Source organism: Camelus dromedarius, chromosome 5, assembly GCF_036321535.1.
Source record: "Camelus dromedarius isolate mCamDro1 chromosome 5, mCamDro1.pat, whole genome shotgun sequence".
Classification (NCBI taxonomy): domain Eukaryota; kingdom Metazoa; phylum Chordata; class Mammalia; order Artiodactyla; family Camelidae; genus Camelus; species Camelus dromedarius.
The window spans coordinates 28,769,059-28,787,452 of NC_087440.1; the positions used below are offsets into that span (position 1 = coordinate 28,769,059).

The 18,394-nt window shown below is 37.2% G+C and overlaps 1 protein-coding gene across 4 annotated transcripts in view; it reads right to left on the reverse strand.

The window, feature by feature from the left end:
- The window catches only part of SLC12A6 (solute carrier family 12 member 6), an 83,378-nt gene that overhangs the window by 13,129 nt on the left and 51,855 nt on the right, over nucleotides 1-18,394 (reverse strand). For all 4 annotated transcript variants that reach the window (XM_031453361.2, XM_031453362.2, XM_031453360.2 and 1 more), the window contains 12 exons: nucleotides 12,732-12,826; nucleotides 11,583-11,714; nucleotides 10,395-10,541; nucleotides 8,978-9,032; nucleotides 8,367-8,497; nucleotides 7,437-7,678; nucleotides 5,244-5,458; nucleotides 4,294-4,452; nucleotides 4,013-4,111; nucleotides 3,699-3,756; nucleotides 1,045-1,219; nucleotides 626-744 (listed from right to left, as the gene is read on the reverse strand). In XM_031453361.2, the coding sequence (XP_031309221.1) occupies nucleotides 626-744; nucleotides 1,045-1,219; nucleotides 3,699-3,756; nucleotides 4,013-4,111; nucleotides 4,294-4,452; nucleotides 5,244-5,458; nucleotides 7,437-7,678; nucleotides 8,367-8,497; nucleotides 8,978-9,032; nucleotides 10,395-10,541; nucleotides 11,583-11,714; nucleotides 12,732-12,826 (1,627 nt within the window). The remainder of the gene's footprint in view (nucleotides 1-625; nucleotides 745-1,044; nucleotides 1,220-3,698; nucleotides 3,757-4,012; nucleotides 4,112-4,293; nucleotides 4,453-5,243; nucleotides 5,459-7,436; nucleotides 7,679-8,366; nucleotides 8,498-8,977; nucleotides 9,033-10,394; nucleotides 10,542-11,582; nucleotides 11,715-12,731; nucleotides 12,827-18,394) is intronic.

The window sequence follows — 18,394 nt, forward strand, 5'->3', positions numbered from 1 at the left end:
TTTCACCCGCGCTGCACTATTTCATCTCTCAATTCCTTCACACATTCCTGAACTGGGCTAGCTTTCACCCCTTCATAGCTTAGCAAATAACCAGTCCTTCTTCAAGGTACAAGTGTCACGTCCTCCAGAAAACCTTTCTTGAGTCTCAGTCCAGTTAGATGCCTCACTTTAGAGCTCCTACAGCACTCAGCATTCACTTTTACCACAGCACTCATCACACTATACAGGGACCATTGGTCTCTTTATCTACCATCAGCTCCTTGGGGATGTGTCTTATTCATCTTATGCTTATTCTCAGCATATAGAGTGCCAGGCAGGTAGTAAGTCAGCAGTAAGTCACAGCTGAATGAATTAAAGCTAAGAGTAGTAAGAAAAGCTACAATCAACTGATAATGAATCAGAAATGGAGGCAAAGAGTTTTTGAAGTTTTACAGGTAGGAAGAAACCATGACAACTTATGAAAGTTAACCTTACACGAAACCCTTCAGGAATATTTATTATTTAGGTGAAGTTACACCTATACTTCGCTCATTCTATTATCACTACTGTTATATGCCTGATGGAAATCAACATGTCCTAGACATCACGTAAGTAAGAATGAGTGAAGCGGATGACTTGCTCTTACATGGAAAGAATTGGGGCCACAAGATCCAGGGAGGCAATAAGGATTCCCAGCTCTGCAATGGCAGCAGTTAGAAGTAAAGCCCAGGTAGGTTCCCCATTGGCTTTGCTGTGACCAAAAACCTGTATACACAGAAAGGAAATAGACACAGGAGTGTGTGGAGTGTTTCAGTCAATGCTCCCTGATTCCTCTATGCTATAGTTTCAGATATATGAAAGATAATAGTGCTACAAATGTGATATCTTTTAAATATCTTTATCCCACTCACAGATAAACTCATACTAGGGATTTACAGGGCCTTGAACTAAAAACCCACATGTCTTCATGTTATATGATCCTGTAATTGCTAAGTCTATGAAGATCACATTGTTTCTCATAAAACCTGAGAAAAAGGGAAGAGGGCATAGGAAAGAGTCACTTACCCTCAGAAAGGGGATGATGTTATCCTTGGCTATAGCCTGTAGCAGCCTCGGTGCACCAGTGAGACTCTGAAGTCCAGCCCCACACGTGGAGAAGAAGGAGCCAATAACAATCACCCACGGGGACGGCCAGGACAAGGTACCCACCACCAGATTACCTTTCACAGCATCCCCAAACCTTCCAGAGAAATCAGAGAAGGGAGATTTAACCTGGAAATTACTTTAGACTAAAAAACTAGAGATATTCACTTGATTTTTCCTATTTATAATTTTTAGACAATCAAAGTTGAGCTAGACATGAATATTAATAAACATGAAGGTAGGTAGATTTAATCAAAAGGCACTAGTGACCTATATTAAGAAAAAACAATCGGTAGGACCAGAATATAAGCTAAATTTTAATTAAAGCTTTTCCCCTTGACCTGTAACTTAGATAATATTGTACATCAATTATACTTAGCTTAAAAAAAAAAAAGCTTTTCCCTTCACATTATCAAAATACCTGCTCTTTGCAGAAAAATTTAAAAAGCAGGGAGGAAATCCATAATCATAACATAACTGCTAACATTTAGCATAGCTTACATATTTCAGTCTACTATTTTTTAAAAACATAGATGAGATCACACTGAATCTATAATTCTGCATTCTTTTAAAACATGTATGTTTTCCTATGTCATGAAAATCTTTATGAATACACAGTTTTAATAATATTGCATCATAATTTACACCACCCACTCCTCTAGTGCTGATTTTCTACTATAGAAAATCCTGTGACTCACATCCTCAGGCACGTATCAACACTCACAATGCAGACCGTTTTCCTCATGGTAGATTCCTCAGAGGGAATAAGTGCAACAAAAGATATCAATGTCTTTAAATATTTCAAAGTCACTACCAAACTGCTTTCCAGAAAGGTTAGACTAACTCTCTTCCTACTGGAAGCAGATGGAGGTTCATGCCTCATGGCACATACCTATTTCACACTTGCATCGAGTATTAAAATTTTAAGTCACTGCTAATTTGATGGGTAAAACATGGCATCTCATTGTTTAATTATTTATAGTTTTAACAATTTTTAAATAAAATATCACATATGAAAAAGTAATGTGCAAAAAAAGCATATTACAACAAATTTTCACAAACATCCATGTAACTTACCAACCAGTCAAGAAACAGAACACTGCCAGTAACTAAAAGCCTCTCATGCCCACTTCTAATCACTAGCTCTTTCTGCCTCCCCCTCATCCTGCCTTTTAATACTATATAGTTTTACCTATTTCTAAACTTTAAATAAACGAAACACAGTATATATGTTTTATGTTTGGTTTCTTTCATTAAACATTGGGAAATCTTTCTTGTCTTTTTTTTTTTTTTTTACTTTGGGTACATGGCTGTGGTTCATTTATTTTCACTGCTGTATAGTTTTCCATCACATGAATACATAATTTATTTATTCTACTACTAATAGACATTTGGACTATTTCCAGATTTTGCCTATTAAGAACAATTCTGCTGAGAGGATTCTTGTGTACATTTCTTAATGAACACATGTGTGCATTTGTGTTGGATATACCTCAAACTGGAGTTACTGAGGCATCAAGTACGTGCGTGTAAACTTTAGGAGATGACGTCCAACAGCTTTCCAAAGTTGTGTTCTAAGTTTTTTTATTATTAATTTTTATATTATGGTATAACTTACCAAAGCTCTATAAACCCATTTTCAATTACAGTAGTATAGAAACAATAAACTCTGTTATTTATTTTTGTCAACAATATTTATATAGTATCTATTGGCGTTCCTATCCTCAAAGGACCCATTTGAGTAGGGGAGAGCAATAAAAGAACAAGTAGCCGCAATATAGTCTGATAAGTGTAATAATACAGTATGTTCAATAGAGTCGTTGAACAAAGGGAGGAGTGGTTATCTGCTGGGTGATTCTGGGAAAGCTTCACAGGCTAGAATATATGTTGTCTAGTCTTAGAGGATGAATATAAGTCGGCCAGGTGGGAGTAACCCATTCTAAGCAAGTGACACTGCGCACACAAATGTGTGGGTGGATGGAGAGCAGAAACAAGCAGCCATATTCTACTCTGAGTTATGGCTGGAGAACAGGGAGTTCTTGAGGGACTGGCGGGAGATGAGATCAGAAAGCTGTAGAGAGGGTAAAATCAAATTACTGAGTTTTAAGGGGCTCTGAAGCAGGAAGGTTTATATGATAAAATGCTGTTTCAGAAAAATCATTCTTTTTTTTTAATTATTTATTTTTTAGAGGAAGTACTGGGAATTGAACCCAGGATCTTGTATATGCTAAGCATGCACTCTACCCCTGGAGCTATACCCTCCCCCCAGAAAAATCATTCTGACGAAAGTGTGGAAGAAAGATTAGAAGGTGGTGAAACTGAAAGGGAGAGCATTACAATAATCTAGGCAAAAGATCCTGAAGGCCTGTACAAAGTGATCGGGATAAAAACAGGGGAAAGAATGCCCTCTGTTAAGATGAAAGGTGGAATTCACAAGGCTCAGATATTTTCTAATTGCTAGTCGTGATCTGTACCTCAGGTTGGGTTTTGAACTTATAACTGTCTTGGGGCTATATGGGATGATCAACATAATGAAAGACAAACACGTGATTCTTATAAAGAAATCAACTACTCACTTGTCTCTGAGAACAACGCCTTCAATACATGCACCAAAAAGGACAACATTGCTTAAATCTACAACATTGAGAGTCAAGGAAACTGACCTTCACCCTCTAACATGAACATAAACACTCAGGATATTTCTTCTATCAGTAAGATGAGCAGCTAAACTCACTAATCTTATAAGTGCTTTCTTGAATTTTAGAGATGTGGTGAGAAGTGAGGTGGTAGAAAGCAGATACCTTTATTATCAGGAATAAAAATACGCATCACCCTCATTCTATGGATGTTCCTATGACTAAGACTCAGACTGGATTCATGAAAAGGATACAGACAATGGAGGTAGTCAGGATGGCAAGGATAGTGCCAATGGGAATAGACTTTTGAGCATCCTTCAGATCTCCAGATCTGTTTGATCCAGCCATGATACCTTTAGAGAAGGAAAAAAAGAACAAGTTAACTTCTTGGGTTTCTGGACACTTAGATATTCATACCGATATACCAAAGACTAGAGGCAAATCTGGGGAGCCTGAGAATATAATTTTGTCTCCTAAGAAAAATCACTCCCTGGGTCTGATGGCTTCTGAAATAGGCAACAGCCCAACTGCTTACCTGTGACGGAGGGAAAGAAGATCCCCACCAGAAGAGTGAAAGAGGTGGTGATGTCAACAAGGACATACTCGTGGTTTAAACTGCCTAAGACATCAGAAGATTTGGCTGAGGGCTTTTCAATGATCTCTCCCTTTGGTAGATAATTACTCCAAAGATTCTCTGCAGTGGGAAAAAGGGTATATAAACAGCAGCAGCAGTATGCAAAGAACATAATTAGATAATCTTCCACCCTTGTTGGGTAGAACATTCTAAACCAGATTCTTCATGTATATAGTTTTTATGTTTACTTCTACACAAGCACAGGTATATGCACATACACATCATACAATAAAGCACACATAAATAAAAATACAATGCCTTTTCTCATCTGGTTCAAATGTAATTTGACAAAATACTTTGGTACATACAAATGCAGTTAAGTTTACCAATGCAAATTAGTAAAAAGTTAAGCAGACTAAAGCTGAATGCCTCTCAAAGCTTATTAAAAAAAATTAGACATCAATGCTATTTCTAACGCCTTAGTGTAAACTTGCTTACATGCAATGAAATTTGTGGACCAAACAGCTAAGATAGAAGTCACTTAAGGAAAGAGTTTCAAAAATTTAGATGAGTTAGGAAAACACACGTGGATGTTATGACCTTAAAATAATTCCATTCTAGCTGTCATTGTGGGAAAAACAGGCAATTTTATAACACAGAATATTTTATTATCTTGAGTTAAAAAGTGATTTGCTCAGCTCTGATTTCAAAAGCAATAAAGTTTAACAGACAACACAGCAAGGGAGTCCTGAAAAAAGGATACTTTCACTAAAAGAAAAGCAGAAGGATGCTGAATTTAAGGAGGGAAGAGGCACTGTGGTGGTGAGTATTCAGGGACAACAGAAGAGGCTAAGATTTTCCTGAGAGAAAAATTTTTTTTAAAAAGGTGTCCCCAAACCTTTTTAACTCACCTGTAATAACACCGCTAGCCAATCCAGGGATGCCCTGGATTGAAGTGACATTATTGTGAACAAAGTATTCATCACAGGTAGCATTGAAAAACTGACTTGAGTTACAGAAGAAGCCCCATAGCTTTGAAGGTACTGTCATGTTGTTAATTTCCTTGGTCTTTGAGCAAATATCAATGTGTCTTGATGAAAGGGTGCGGTTACCCAGCATGCAGACCCTAAATGAAAACAAGGAGAAAGATAAAGCAAGAGGAAAAAAGGTATTTTAAAAAAGAAAATAGGTTACAAATAGGTTAGTATATAGGTTTGTGAAGGAAAAAAATCTTATCTCTAAGAGTTTTCAGTATCATGGATGGAAAAGGAACTAATATTAATTGACTACCTCTGTAAATGGTGTCTTACATTTTCTGCCAATTTAATCCTTACGTTCTCATAAAATACTATTAGTAATTCTATTTTGTGGATGGAAGAACTGAAGTTTAGGGAGAAAAAGTAGTCTGCCTGAGGTCCCACAGGTGGTAGGTAGCAATGATAGAATTCAGATAGTCTGAAGATGTGCTGAATTATCTTACAGAATTTCTTGGCTATTAACCAATTGTCAGGCTTAAAAGAATCCTAGAGTCCTTTTGTTCTTCTTCAAACAAAATTCACCCCTTTCTTTCTGGCCTAAGAAAAAGCCTTATGTTCAAAACAACCCCCTTGAAAATGTTATGCAAAAGGCCAAACCTTCTGGCTACTGTTCAAGGAAGACAGCTTGGCTAGAATTAGACCTTTCCTCAGTAGACTAATAGAAAACTGTTTTTGAACTTAAGCCTACACCCAGTGGGAGCGAGGGTATTTATGAATAATACAAATACAAACTGCTGATTTTATTTTTTTCTTTAACTCAGAGATATAAATACGAACAAACGAATAATACATTCACAGTTAAAATACCTCTCGGGAGGAATAAAGCATGTAACAAAATCTGCAAAAGGACAGCGTAAATACACAATAAACCATTTACCCATTACTAAGCTTCAACAACTCTCAACATTTCCCAGTCTTGTTTCATGCACTCCTCTCACTTTTTTTAGTTTGTTTTGCTGAAATATTTTAAAGAAAAGACCCCACATCATGAACTTTTAGCCACCCAAAAAGAGGAGGAACACCAAAGGAGAACTTGAGACAAAATGGAATTTCCCAAGTTAAGATTCAGGCAGAATGCAGTCTTCAGTACTTTCTGACTCAAGTGGGCCTTCAGTTACTTGGCAGCCCTAGATGAGCCGCTGAAAGTGTGTGACGGAGTCTACGACCAACATCACTTAGCACAACAGAAGAAATACTGGGCTGCGAGTCAGGAGATCACAGAGCTGATGCTCTTGCTCTGCCATTAATTAGTTTTCGGGCAAGTCATTTAATCTCTATGGACTTGTTTTTTCATCTTGAAAAATCTACTTTTCTGTAATCAGTCAGGTTAAATCAACATAAGGCAGATAAGTTTGATCCCTGGATGATCTGGATGATTTTTCAAAGACAGTCACTCTATAAAGGTTATAAACAACACCCAGTGCTGGCTAGTCCCCACACTACTAGTCAAACGGGAAACAGGTCAGCCTGTGAATCACAAATCTGTACAAATCCATTACCACTTCAAAAAATATATCTTAAGGTACCTGCAGTACTTGTGGTATGTAATGTAATCTACGTGTAGAGGGATATACATGCAAATGATGATGTGACATTTATTTCCCTTTATTTTATGAGATGAAAGTCCATTATTGTATTAACAGCAGAATAAAAAATTTAATTATAAATACTTAGGTAGGAGTTTAGGTTTCCTTGACTCTCTTCGTTTTTCTTTAATAAAAGGAACCTAACATCTCAATACTTCATAAAGGTTGCTGGCAATAACTATGTTGTCTGAAGAGCCCTTCATGAATAGTTCAAATATGCACAGTCATAATTAGGAGGTTTTGAAAAACCTACTATCTATATTCAAATGATGGTCACAGACTCCAGTTCTATGCTTGGGACACAAGGAAGAGGATCAACACAACACAATTTGCTGGGAGGCTTCCTGCATAGATGCTAACTAGGCTTATCCAAGGGGAAAATCTTCGAGAGACTTGAAATTCTGACTTAGAATGATCACATCACCAGATGTCGTCAAGAAATACCCAATAATGACAGCTAGTCAGAGAGACAGGCACGTACGGGAAGTGTGGAGGGGCAAAAGAAGACTTGATGGCTCCAGCATAGATGGCCAAGATGGACACAATGACACAGGCCAGAAAGAGTGAGGCAAACTTGTTCACATAGCGCACGCCGATGAACACCACCAATACCATGAGGACCAAGAAGGCCGTGCCATAGACACGCATGTTATTCAGCATGGCGGCCGACTCCTTGAGCGCGTCATCACTACGAAAGATGGCAGCTCGGGGGACAATATACACCTGTTAAGAAATGAAGTAGAAAGGAGGTCAAGGTAATTAAATAAAAGGGCTGTTGTCCTCTACATCTGCTTTCACAAAGGAAAGCAAAACTGAGACAGAAAATGACTGGAGACTTACCCTAATTCCCTAATTCCTATTTGTATCTAAAATGCCTACAGACATGAGATATCATTGATATACAGAACAATCTATATGCTGTTCTGAATACTTATACATCCAAATGGAAAAAACAAGCAGTGTGTTAATAATCTATTCAAATCTATTATATAAAATAATTGTAATGATTATCTTGAGTCCTACTTCTACTATTACTTCAAATAGTAAAAAAATATATCCCAGTGAATAAATAAAGAAATGAAAAACATTTTATTTCATTAGGATAAAGACAAAAAAAGATAAACTTTATTTCACTTTTTCCCCATTAGTGTAAGTCTTGCCTCCGAGATTTTAACTTCTTGGTTGAGGTGGCAGGGTAGTGGTGACTGTGTGGGAGAGGAAGGAGCAGGCAGGCAAAGGATACCCCCAACCTTCTGACTCATATTCCCAGAAGGAAGTCAGTAACAGGTTAGCAGTCAATCACTTGGCTGATTCCTATAGCTAACTTCTCAGAAGCTTTGAGATCAAATGGCAAAATAAATCCCAATCTCTATCTTTTCTACACGGTAGACACAATTAAATCACTACTCACCAGAAAAATTTCAATGGCACCAAGGATATACATGGCTGCTGCAAATGTGGTACCAAGATAAAAGCAGAGGCCAACAGCCCCACCAAACTCTGGGCCCAGTGCTCGGGAAATCATAAAGTATGAGCCCCCAGCTAAAAGACAAAACAGAAGGTGAACAGGATAAAGTATGTTAGTAAGAAGAATGTAAACGAGTCGTAAATAAGGAGGATAAATGTTTTAGGGTTTTGAAAACCTTGAATGTGATAAAAAGTAGATTTCCTAGTGGAAGTAAAAGATGAACCCTTATACTGCACATCAAATGCTCCAAATAAAGCAGCACGATTTGTCAGTATTACTTTAAAAAAAAATCAAAGGATATTTACTACAGGCATGAGATAGCCCAATAAAATATATATTCTAACTAAAAGAAGCTAACAATGCAACAGAAATTAGGGATTCTGGCTTAAAACATAAAGAGGTTTTTAAAGAAGGTATTCTAAAGTCGAATGGTGTTAGTGTCCATGGCCAACAGACCACAGTATTCTGGTCCTTGGAATTCTGCACCTCTGGCTTTATAGGACAAACACACAGTAAGCACTGACTGACCCTGAAATCCAGTCACAGCTACTGACCTGGCACCACTCCATTTGTGGCAATGGCACTCATGGAGATAGCGGTCAACATTGTCTGTAAAGAAAGGGACAGGAGAAGACTGTTACTGTAAAAAGACAACATTTTTGTACTATGTTCCCCTCTGTGGACCTCAGAGCACTTACTGAATATTTAACTCTACCTACTTGTATGGAGGGAGTTTCCTGCCACACCGAATGGTACAGAAATGAGATAATGCCCTTCAACACATCACACTCGTCATACTCCTAAGTATCTGGTGTGTTCTGTTAAAATGATCCTACGTCGTAATCAGGGGGTTAGGTGCTATTAAGAACCACTGATCTTGCCCTGGTTTCGTAGCTAAAAGCTTGGAAAACAGATTGGAAACTGACTAAAGACTGGCTACAATAACAAGAACAAAATTCATTAAGAAGGGGAACCGTTGAAGACTCATAAGAACTGTGTTTCAGAAACATTACCTGGCAGTGACAGAGGGCAGAATGGACTGCAGGTAGGGAGTAGATGGAGGCAGAGTGACTTGTTAGTAGGCTACTGGAGTAGCTCAGTGGGAGGTAAGGACGGCAGTGGTAGAAGTGGGAACAGAAAGAAACGGCTGAAAGTAAGAGATTTCAGAGGCAGACTTGATTGGCCTTGATAGATGATTAGATGCGAGAGGCAATCAAGGGGCCAAATATGGCCCTGAAGTTTAAAGACTAAGAAACTGAAAAAAAAAAATGGTGGTATAACTATGTTATTAATGACACGGCTATGTCTGTTTACCCTGCTTTGCACAGTAGTCAGCTGAGTATAATGTATAGTGGTGACAGTAAAAGGAGTCAGTAGACAGCTGAATAATAACATAAAATTTTTATAATAATCTATCAACTTACAATAAAATTGAGAGAGGTGGCTGGGATACACAGATAAGAGAAGTTTAAAGGAAGATCAGAGTGTTCTCAGTACAATGGAGAGAGGACCTGGAAAGAACACCTGAATTTCCAGGGAAGGGACAGTGGATGAGACTTCAAAACAATTCAAATAATCTCTTACCCTCAAACAACAATCAGTTTCGTTTATCAGTACTATACTGGAGTAGTACCTCACATTTTCTAACATTTTCTGCCACAACATTGGTGTTATCAAACTCAAGTGGTTTGTATTCTGAATTCTTTGAAGTCAGGGACCATATCTCCTACTCCCTATGGAAGTTTTTTTTCGTAACTTCAAGTATATCATATTACAGATATAAACAGCAAATAAATGACACTAAATAACTGAAAATCCTTTAGATTTTAATATCAAAACAATCTCTCCTGTTGGGATCGTGAGTCTTTCCCCAGGATATATTCTTTCTTTTATTCCTGAAGAGGTCAAGAATGATATTCCTGAGCTCTCTCAGTATTGTAGGTGATCTCCAGGAGCCAACTCGGGACTTACACAGCAGCAGCAGATAAGGACAATTGCAAAGGCCTGCAGAACTCCAGCTGTGCCCACCACCCACGTGAGGCGTAAAAACAGGATCACTCCAAAAATATTTTGTAGACATGGGAGGTAGACACCCATGAAGGTACCCATCTGCGGGGTCTGGAAAGAAATGTTGACAAAAGAAAAAAATCATACAGTCATCCAGACAGGTGCTTTTATGCCTTTACTTCTGCATAAAAACTTGGGCCCTGACTACTGTATTAATTGCAAAGCTGAGATGATAAGTCTAAGCAACATCTTTTAAAAGACCCACCCACCATCTTAACAAATGTCTATCACCATACCTTTGAGCTATAGGTTTTTACTTTACATAGGTCTCCACATAGGTTTTTACACAGGCTTTTGACCATAAATAAACTATTAAGTGTACCCTCAACAATTTAAAATCTTCTGTTCTTAAAAGCCATTAGCCTTCTCTTTTTAAAAAAAATGGAATAATGACTTTATGGAATTCCTTCAGAATCTGGCATAACTCTTTCATAGCAGTTGGTAAAAGTAGTAGATAAAATGAAGATCTGAGGGTCATTTTCCCCTTGAACAACCAAGAAGCTAATTTGTAATATTGTTCCATATTTTCATTTTGAGAAAAACTGATATTTGGTCTTTGAAAACCCCCACAACTTCACAGCAGAGAGGTGGCATCCTAGATGGGTGTGGATACCTTTTTTTTTTTTAAGTCCTATTCTCTCTCCCTGAACTGCTCGTCTCCCAGCTATTAAATGGCTCACTCCCTCATCCTAGTTAGGTCTCTGCTCAAAAATCACGTGTCAGAAGGGCTTTCCCTGACAACCTCTCTAAAATAGCAACCCCCTCCCCAGCCCTGGCTCTCTTCCTGGTGAGTCTCAGTCTCCTTACCTTGCTTATATTCTGTTAGAGCATTTATCAACACTTAATACACTGTATAATTTAACATAGTCAAACAGCTTAAGGACTGTCTTGCCACACTAGAATTTAGTCTGCATGACAGCGGGACGCTGTATGCTCTCTTTGTGCTACGACACCCCTCCCCAGTGCCTAGAACAGGGCTGGGATAGATCACGTAGTCAGCAGTCCTTGAGCAGAGAGTGATGCCCCGGACACCTCCTCCTTTTTTTGTCTGTGGGGCTCTTTCCATTCATCCTTGTTATTCCAAGGCCTCACCTTGGCGGGCTTCTTTTTCCCCTCGGAGATGTTCTCCGCCTCTTCATGTTCCTTTGCTCCTTGTGTCAGGTTAGTGTAATTGGCCATGCGGTTGAGGAGAGAAGACACCTTCGGTCTGGTGTCCATTTCTTCCTACAAAGCCAGAAATGAGGAAGAAATGAATGATGAACACTGGAAATAAGCATCAAAATGACCCCTCTATCAGAAAATTGCTAAGTAAAGGAGAAAATAATTCACAGGTAAATATTTTAAGAAAATTTAATGACACTTTATTCTTCCCTCACATTATAATACATAACCAGGGCAAATAATGAGTACTTAGACAATTTTTAAATGAAAAGCTTTATGATTCTTTCTAATAGCTTAACGTTACAGTAAAAACAAAACCACACTGGCCCCTACGGATAGCTGTAACCTCCTAAAGGTTAATATAATCTTTAACCAAAGTACTGCTAACGGTCTGCTAACATTTATAGCTATAATTCATAGCACAAGCATGAACAGATCAATCAAAAGCTTTTGTGACTGAACCAAATATTCACCTCAGACCTTTTCTTGAAGGAAGCTAAGAGAAAATATCATTTAAAAAATAGGTACACTGAGAAAAGTGGCACTCAAATCACTGTCCAAAGTAAAGGCAGTGCTAGACTAAATCAGGGTCCTTTCAACAACGTGGCCACAGATCCCACCAGAGTCCATGCTGTCTTAGTCAGATAAGACATACGGATCCTCTTACTGTAGCAACCTGCTTCCTACCCTGATTTTTGGTTAATAGTTCTAAGGTAAATGACAGTCATCCCAAACACAGAGTTGAAAAGTACACTACTTTATACTTAGCAGATGATTCCACTGTAAACATTTAAACTCTAGCTAAATGAGATAGCAAAGTTCTCGATATGCCTGTGGTATCAACATTCCTTCCCCTTTATTTCATAGAAATTTGATTCAGTGGCTATTCATTATTAGCAAAAATTAGATTATACAGATTAAATCAACTACACTGACAAGCTGTAATAAGTACTATATTTTAACAATTAATTATTAAATTATCCAACCGGCAATGTTTTAAAACTAAATGGGATGGGAAACAGTGATCTTGAAAAATCTCTGTTCCTGAAATCTCTTCCCTGGTTTTCTCCCAAATATTACCTCAAAGAGTGCCAAATTTTTATCAAAATATTCATCTCCTTCTTCATAATTGGAATTGTTAAGATAAGCATTTCGAGCTTTCTTATGCCCATCATCTGGAAAAAAAAGTAAACCTAGTTAGTTTTTCATTGATATTGTAGAAGCATCAGCACCAAATAACAGCATGTTGCCTCTGTAACAACAGAACTCATTTTCATATTCAAATTTCCATCTGAGAGTGGTAGAACTCAATCAGCATTGCTTGCAGAAGGTGAGTCCCTCTCGAACAGGAGCAAAAACAAATCGATAAGAAGTAAAGGTCGTTCCTTTTCTTAACACTATGAAGGCCTCCAAAAACAGTATTCTTTTAGGATTCTAGCCTACAGCGATGCTACTCTTAATATTACCCAAATCTAGGATAAAAAAAATTGAATAGTCACTGAGCACTACTCAGTGTACAACGCTGACACCCCAAGGCTACTTTCTTTACACACTGTTGCTGTTGATAACGGCAGTAAAAGCCCTCTGCCTTCAGGGCTGTCTGACCTTTCATAAACGACATTAGGTCATTTAACCAAGTGTTATTTCTGTACAAACACTTGCCACGTATCTTTTTATGTGAAAAGAGGCACACCCTACAAAAATTTGGTGAACCAGCTATGAGGAGAAAAAAAAAGAAAAAGAGATTGGGTTCCCTAAAATAGTAGAGGAGTTTGTGCTTTCTTAACTTTGGTTCTTTAATTGTGTAAAAGTTATATAAGTAAAATCATCTGGTAGGAGAGTGAGAAAGAGAGAACATTTAAAAATTGTGTAAATGTCATTAAGAACTAAGATTTTAAATACTGAGGAAACAGACATTAACATAAAAATTAAAGAATTAATTTAAAGTCCTATAACCTTCAATATATAAGATGAGCTTAGGAAATACTCAACAAGCTATCAAAATAATTGTCATGTCAAAGGACAGAAGAGACCACCTGAAGGGATTCCCACTGGCTAAAATCAGGATAATATGAACACTAAAAATAAAGAATGTGATGAACTGAAATTCAAGCACTTAAAACAACTAGTCACCTTCACAGAGTTACTATGGAAACAACACTGAAGTCTGAAAAATAACGGAAGGAATCAAGCAATTATTCTGCCTTTTCTGTACCAACTGTATTTTAGGGTAACCAAATAGTTAAGAAAATTTCATTATAGAAACATTCTAGCCAATAAATGCAGATATAATTAGAAAAAAATCACCAATTTTCAACCTCTAATAAAGAACAAATCTGAGGAGTGATCATCAACGGTTGCTAAAACCATTAATTAAAAGGCTGCGGCGTAAACTCCATAAAGAATAGATCAGGGTGATCTGGAACCCAACGACCCATCTTACAATTACTAAAAGTGGGACAATACAACCTTCTAATGCAATACAATGAGAAATTCACTGTGCGACCTACAAGGTATTCTTGCCCCAAAGAATGGAAGCTGAATCTAACCAAGCTTCTAAATCTATCATGTTAAACATCATCACAAAGATGCAATCATCAAATTCAGAATGTGGAAAATTCCACATGACAATCTGATTTCTTCAACAAATAAAATGGCATAAATTTAAAAAGGTGAACTTATAAATTAAGAGACTTAAGATGACATGCCAATCAATTTCAACATGTGAAACTTGTTAGAATCCTGACTCAAGCCAAATGTCAGGAAATAATCAGAGGAATGTGAATATGAACTGGGTTTTTTTTATTTTTTATTTTAAAGAGTAAATAAAATCATCTGATCTCTCAAATTTTCTTTAAGTATTCCAGGAAAAAATTTGTGGGGGCTTGAAAATAGATTTGCAACACTGCTGAAGCTGGGTGATGGGTTCATAAAGGTTCATTATGCTATGTTATTTACTTTACTGTACCTTTGGAAATTCCCATAATAAAAAGTCATAAGAAAGGAAAATGCAATTATTTTCCTTTCTGTAATGGGTCCAAAAAATTCTAAAGAGAATGACACAGCTTAAAATTATCACCATTTTTGAGTAATTCATTTATTCAATTAATTCAACAAGTATTTATTCAATTCTTACGATATGCTGGGCACTAGGGATATAGCAGTAGACAGGGCAGTTAAAGACTATACTTCCATTGTGTGTATACTGAAATTACAGAAGACAAAAAAACTTAAAAAAAAATTGTAAGTTCAATGGAGAAAATGAAGCAAGTACTGGGACAGATTATGACTGGGGATGGGAAAAACATACAACTTCAGGTAAGATCATTAGAGTGCTGGTAAGCGGGCTCTTCAGAATTTTAAAAAATACTGATTTATAGTATTTGCCAATTTCCGTGGTATAAATACTCCCATGTGCTAATTTTAAGTTACTCAAGTGAAGTCACTGAACATGGTTTGGGGAAGAGATGCATACTACTGATGAGCTGGCTGTAGCACATCACTGGCATTGGATGGTCAGGAAAAACCTGCATTTCAGGCAGAGGGAACAGCAATTTAAAAAGATCCTAAAACAGAAACAATCTTAACGGATTCATAAAACAGAATGGATAACATGGCCAAAATAGAGTTAGGAAAGGGCAGAGTGGCTAGAAAGATAGGAAGAAACCAGATCAGGTAGTTAGCAAATGGATAGTTCTTCCAAACCCATTTACTGAGTAGTCGCTCCTTTTCCTGCTGACCTCTTCTAGATAATAACAACATGATCGGGGTTGGAGCTGGGGAGAGCGCGATATGAGTCTGTGTTAATGTTATTTCCATTATTTTGGGGACGGGGTAAACATAGATAGCATTTTTTTTTTTTAAGTAAGGGACTAAAAATGAAACAAAAAGTGGAAAAAAACTGAAATAATAATTTAGGACCACAGAACAGTTCAAATATATCAATAATAAGGCAAATAGACAAAATTCATAAGTTAAAACATAAAGATTGACAGACTGGATTAGACAACAAAATCCAGGCAAGAGACGTAACATGGACACACAAAGGCTAAAACTAAAGGTAAGAGATGTATCAGGCAAATACTAACCAAAATAAAGCTGATACAGTTTTATTACTCACAGATAAAAATTTTAAGACAAAAGCTTTACTATGGGTGAGAGGGTAATCATATGACAAAAGGTTTAATTCACCAACAAAGTATATACGTTTTACACATACACCTATTGTTTATAGTTATCTCTTTTTGTGTTACATATTACCCCCAAATTTAGTGGCTTAACACATACGTATCATCTCATAGTTAGGAGGGGCTAAGAATATGGGTACGGCTTAGCTGGTCCCTCTGCTTCAGAGTCTCCTGCCAGGGCTCTGGTCTCATCTGAAGGTCTGGATAAGATCCACCTTCAACCTCATCTACACAGCTGTTGGCAGAATTCAGTTCTTTTTAGGCCTTTTTCAGTTCCTTGCCACATGGGCCTTTCCATAGGTTAGCTTATAGCATGGCAGCTGGATTTCCTCAAAGCAAGCCATCTAAGAGCCAGAGAGGGAGTGCAAGACAGACAACAGTCTTTATAATCTCATTTGAAACTGACATGCTTTTGCCATGTTCTATTAATCAGGATTAAGTACAGCTCTCACTCAAAGGAGAGAAGGTTAACAAGGGCATGGATACCAGGAAGAAAGGAGTGATAGGAACCAACCTAAAAGACCACCTACCATATCCACCCACCCATCCATCCAATCACCCACCAATCCATCCATGCCTCAAAATATCTGAGGCAAAAATGGATAAAATTATATCAAGAAATTGACAAATCTACCAGCACACAAGGAGGTTTTTCATACTTTTCTCAGTAATTGATAAATGAAGCAGACAAAATAGCCAGGGTAAAGAAATCTCAGTAACACAATGAAAAACCTTGACCTTAACGGATGTAGAGTTCTGCTTCCAAAATTAGAGAATATACTTTGTAATCAAACATACATGGAAAATTTACACATGGAAATTTATCAAATACTAGATCTTAAAGACAGAACAAATTTCAAACAGATATAATATAAACCATGATCTTGGTAATTAAGTTAGAATTTAATTATAAAAAGATAAAGTTAAAAATCCTTGCAGATTTAGAAATTAAAAAAAAAAAACCCACACACTTTGACAATAAAAACACTACCTATTGGAACTTGTAGGATCCAGCAAAAATAGCACTTCACGTGAAAGTTACTGCTTTAAAATTTTACATTAGCAAAGTAAAACGAATAAAAATTACACAAGCTAAGTACCTAGTTTAGGAAGCCAGAAAGAAAGCAGAATAAATCCTATGACAGTGTAAGGAAAAATATGATAACTATACCAGCTATCTTTTGGTTAAACATCCTTTTCTGCCTTCAACTTCCCATTTTTCCTGGGTCCTTATGCTTTAGGTAGATCTCTTGTAAACTGCAAGTAGCTGTATTTTAAAAAATATGACAATCTGTCTTTTTAATTGTCAACTTCATTCCATCACCTTAGCAATTATTTGGACTAAATTCTACCGTCTTTTTATTCCTCTTTGGTCTTCTTTCTCTATGACTCATTCTCATTTCCTTACTGGATTTTTGGACTTATTTTTCCTTACTCCATTTTTTTCTCTCTTCTCTCTTAGAGTTTCCACATTCTATTTCTATTCTTTCAGTCAGTTCCAACTCTCTCCTCCAGAATAACATAATATTACTGTCTGCTATTTCCAGTAGTCTATTTTTTTAATACACAAACAAGACACTAAAATGATTTCATACTGACAATATTGACTTGAGTCAAGGTCCGCATCTACCATTTCACTTGTTCAATATTCTTTGTATCATTTCAGAATACTAGTCTTCTGGGATCATTTTCCTTACATGTGAGGTACATCCTTTAGAACTCCTTTAGAGAAGGGTTTCTCAAACTCAGCACTACGAAGTTTCAGAAAAAATAATTATTTGCCCTGGGGGACTGTTCAGTGCATTGTAAGATGTTTAAATGCATCCCTGGGCCATCTAGTCACTATGTGCCCGGAGCACCTCCAACAGTGACCATCAAAATGTCTCCAAATATTTCCAAATAGCCCTTGGGGGACAAAGTTGTCCCTCGTTGAAAACCGCTAGTTTAGAGCAAGTCTCGTGGTGAAAAATGTGCTCAGCTTTTACTTATCTGCAATTGTCTGTATTTTGCCCTTATTCCCAAGTGTCTTACTAAGCATGATTCTATGATAATTACATTTTTGTGAACACTTAAGACATTTTTTACCTGTTTTATTGTTGAGAATTCTGTTATTCTCTTCTGTTCCTTCTTAGGTGTCTTGCAGCTCCATTAAGAAATGTCTAGGTGTAGTTTTCTTTTTGTTTACAAACACTCTTCTCCTGTTTCAAATCTACTGTTTAACTTCATTTTTTAAATATCAACTAGTTGTTTTCCTTCTCTTTGAACAGTCTTTCATTCCTGAGTAGTATGCTCATCTTCCTAACTGCATCCTTTATTGATGTAGACATTTAATAGTGTTATTTCCCAGACTCAGCACCAGTTCATCCGCCTTGAGGATTACAGGAGTAGTAGTCCCAGCCTCAGCATATGACTTCCCTACTATTCAATAGCCTGACAATATGGCTGCTATAAAAACTTGACTTCAGAGCTATCCTGCCCCATCCTGCTGCCCGCTGGTCTAAGCCACCTCCTAAAGCTCTGGCTTCCCTTGCTATAGCCCTGGCATTTCTATGTCTG